This window comes from Polyergus mexicanus, unplaced genomic scaffold, assembly GCF_030449975.1.
Source record: "Polyergus mexicanus isolate NDT 795.1 unplaced genomic scaffold, iyPolMexi1.0 SCAF_24, whole genome shotgun sequence".
Lineage (NCBI taxonomy): Eukaryota > Metazoa > Arthropoda > Insecta > Hymenoptera > Formicidae > Polyergus > Polyergus mexicanus.
In genome coordinates this window covers 2274209-2278322 of record NW_027223344.1, presented here as the reverse complement: position 1 = coordinate 2278322, position 4114 = coordinate 2274209, and the positions used below count along the sequence as shown (strand labels likewise).

Here is a 4114-nt window from a genome sequence, read left to right as displayed (position 1 = left end):
CGTCACATTGCGGAAGGAAGGAATCGTGGAGTCGCCAGGACGTAACAATACCAGAGACGATATATTCGTCTGCTAGTTGCTTATAAAAAACATCTTCTCCCAGAATGATTTGCATGTGCGTTCTGGTTTTTTAAAAAAGATATTTTATACCAGAGAGCATCTATTCGTGAACTGGTTGTTTTTCACACCAGATACGGTTTATATGGTATATGTGTCCTCTGGTTATTATAAAAAATAAGACATTTATGTTGTAAAACATTATCTATTGTATAATATAATATAGTTTTCAATTAGATATAGATTTATAAACAAGAGACTGCATTTATTTTTTAGAAATTCTACTTTTTTCTTGATTATATGTAATGATATAATAACTGACCTATCTTATTTTTTTAACAATATTTTAACATTATCTTTTTTGCAGGCGACAGATGCTGAAGCTGGAGAGACAAGAGGAAAATGACTCCAGGAATAGCACGTCTAAGAATACTAACAACGAATCCATTGGTTATCAGAAATCGGTGGAATTATTATCCGATACGATGGATTCGAAAGTTAGTATCCAATCGTTAGTACCCACGATGCAATGCCTGGAGTTAAATTCAAATACAGGTACGTATAGTCAAAATGTCGAATTTTGCGAAGATGACAATTATTTTGTTATCGATAATGGCCCTCTGGATACAAATCGTATCCAGGAAAGCATGCCTCAAGGCCGTCGCATTGTCGATCTTTCTCATATGTGGAAAGAAATCCACAGAACATTTAATAACCACATGCGAGGAATAGAGTGCCGATTTGAAGATTGGAAACTCACCCACACTTCTGACAAAGAGTTAAAAACGCGTATGTACTTCAAGTGCCAAATGTGCCATACTGAAGCCGACTTCTGGTCGGAACCCGAAGAGCAGAAAATAATAGACATTAATATAGCTGCTGTAACAGGAACTGTTTCAGTAGGAATTGGTTATGCTCAGCTGAATGAGCAGTGTACAGCCATGAATATTCCTTGTATGACCGAGCCAAGGTACATAGAAAATAGAGAAAAGTTAGTCGACGCTTTTCAAAAAACAGCGATAGAAAGTATGAAAAAGGCTAGCGAAGTTGAAAAACAACTCGCTCTTGAGAGAAATGAAGTTATAAACGGTATTCCGTATATAACAGTTGTAGCGGATGGTAGTTGGATGAAGAGATCGTATGGCAATGCCTACAATTCTCCTTCCGGTATTGGAGCCATAATTGGTTACCGTACGAAAAAGATTGTCTTTGTTGGTGTCCGCAATAAATTATGTGCAGTATGTGATATGGCAGAACGAAAAGGTATCGAATCAAAAGCTCACAAATGCTACAAAAATTTTAATCGCAACGAAAGCTCCACAAGGATGGAGAGCGATGCCATCGTGGAAGGTTTTAATTGTAGCCTCGAAATGCATGGGCTGATTTATAAAACAGTTATTGCCGACGGTGACAGTAGCGTTTATCAGATCATTATTGATAACAGACCATATAGTGAACAAATGGTTACAGTAAAAAAAGTAGAATGCACGAATCATTTACTTCGCAATTTATGTAAAAAGCTCAAAGCTGTGGCAGAGATGACTCAGTCAAAAACGCAGAGGCAGCGTGGCTTTACAGAATTGCGAAATGTTGTGAAAAACAACATGAAAAACATCAGAAAAGAAGTAGAAACAGCAGCCGAGCTACGAAGAAAAGATCAACAAACACCTCAACATTGTAAGGCTATGAAATTGCAGAAAGATATATTGAACATTCCTAGCCATGTTTTTGGCGAACATAAGCGATGCGAAGCACGCGGTATATGTGAAGAGAAGGATAATAAAACGAACAAAAATTATGTTCCATTGTTGAAAATATATGGCCTGTATCAAAAAATAGAAAGCGCTATCACATATCTAAGCGGTTATTCCGACAGCTTATTGCTGAATTTAACTAATAATCCTCAGAATCGTTTAATTCGATAATCTGCAAAGAAATTGGTGGAAAGCGCATTCATTTTGGTAAACGAGGCTCTTACAATGCCAGAGTTGCGGCAGCAGCTGTGCAATTTAATACGCAACAAGTACTTACAGAATTACATAAGAGCATGGATAAAACTGTTCCACCTATTGCTGAGGATGTAGAAAAGAATCGACAAAAAAAAATTGCGAAAACCAGAGAATCTCGAGAAGTGCAAGGAAGGCAAACAAATTTCAAACGAGAGACAGGAACAGATCGTTATTATGGTCCGCAGTCTCAAAAACCAGATCTTCCATCTGATGTATTTGAGCAACTTCGGCAAAATCATTTAGAAAAGTTGTCTGAAAATGCGAGAAACTGGAAGAAAATTGAATTCGATACGAGAAACCAAAGTGACTCGGAATTATGGTTATCATTGAGACGAGAAATGTTGACCGCATCCAATTTTAGAACTGTATGTCGCATGAAACCGACAACGTCTGGCGCAGCAACATTAAAAGCCATTTTATATCCTTCGTTTATTGATATCGCAGCCTTAAAATATGGTCGCAAAAACGAAAAAGTAGCAAGAGACGAATTGGCTGAAAAATTAAATAAAGAAATAAAACGTTGCGGATTATTTATTGATACTGAAAATCCGTGCTTGGGTGCTTCTCCTGACGGAATTATTGACGAAAATGGTCTAGTGGAAATAAAATGTCCTGTATCAGCTGAGCATTTGACAGCAGAAACAGCTGTAGAAACATTACCTTCTTTGAAAGGTATCTTTGATAAAAAAGATCCACACAAAATGAATAGAAATTATCTATATTTTTATCAAGTTCAAGGTCAGTTGAACATAACACGGCGAGAATATTGTATTTTTGCTGTTTGGACTCCACAAAGCATGAAAATATTGCGCATTGATGCAGACAATATCTTTTGGAGAAATCAAATGCTACCTTACTTAACACGTTTCTATAACGAATGCATGCTTCCAGAAATCTTGGATAATCGTCATAATAGGCATATGCCAATCAGAAATCCAAGATATATTATAGAAGCTAAAGAAGAAGCAACAAAAAAAATAGTGACAATGAGTCGAACAAAGAAACGAAATATAGTAGAAAGCGAAAATGGCATACAAGAGAGCAAACAATTCAAACCGAACGTTTCGTTAATAGAAACAAAAATTACTGATACTGCTGATATTCCTCTGAATAAAGAGGAAGATGATAATAGCATTATCACAAGTTATTCTAGTAACGAGCGAGATATATCTGAAGACGATATAAAAAGAAATGAAAAACTGTTAAACACAATTGCTCATCTTTATTTGGTAAAGGATAATGTCTTGCGTATGACAAGTCAATTAAACGATGAATCGTTGGATCTATTTTTGCGTATCATAAGAGAAACTTCTCATTTCGAAACGCAAAGTGTGCTTTATTTAGAATACCTTCACATGATTAAAGCTAGTCGTAGTGATAATAGCTTACAAATAATTGAAGGGAATTGCAGTAATCATTGGAAATGTATTTTCTTTGACGGCACCAAACTTCGCGTATACGATAGTTTACCTGGCTGTACATACGATAAATTGGTCGCTAAAGAAAAAAATTATATACATCTTCGTTATCCAACAATAAGCTCAAGTGACATAATTTTTGAAAAGATTCAAACACAATCTGATGGTATATGTTGTGGAATTTTTGCTGTCGCCTTCGCCACGACTATAGCCTTAGGAGGCAATCCTTGCGTGGAAAAATACTCCAAAAATGTAAAATGCATGAGAGAAGATTTTTATACAATTCTAGAAAGCAATAAACTCTCGCCTTTTCCAAAATAATAAAAAATAATTTTTTATTAAAAAAAATCTATGCTACAAATATAGACTTGAAAAATCTATATTTTACAATTGACCAGAAAAAGCGGCATCAATCTCGATTGCAAATTATAATCGGAGAGACGAAAAACATATTGGTTGCGTTCTCACGAGAGTGGACGGGAAGGGGTCCATTCTATGTTTTAAATATTTAGAATATTGTAAAAATACATTACTCTGTTACAATCGAGACAAACAATATATTGTAAATTTTTATTAGAATACATAAACATTTACCTATACAATAAAAAAAATATATATTATATATATATA

The 4114-nt window shown here is 35.1% G+C and overlaps 1 protein-coding gene across 1 annotated transcript; it reads left to right on the top strand.

Moving 5' to 3' along the window:
* The first annotated feature begins 425 nt into the window (after window positions 1-425).
* On the top strand, window positions 426-3805 carry LOC138943005 (uncharacterized). The gene is given in 2 exon segments (XM_070313522.1): window positions 426-1959; window positions 1962-3805. Coding segments are annotated over 2 exon segments (3372 nt in total). The 5' UTR covers window positions 426-431.
* The last annotated feature ends 309 nt before the right edge of the window (window positions 3806-4114 follow it).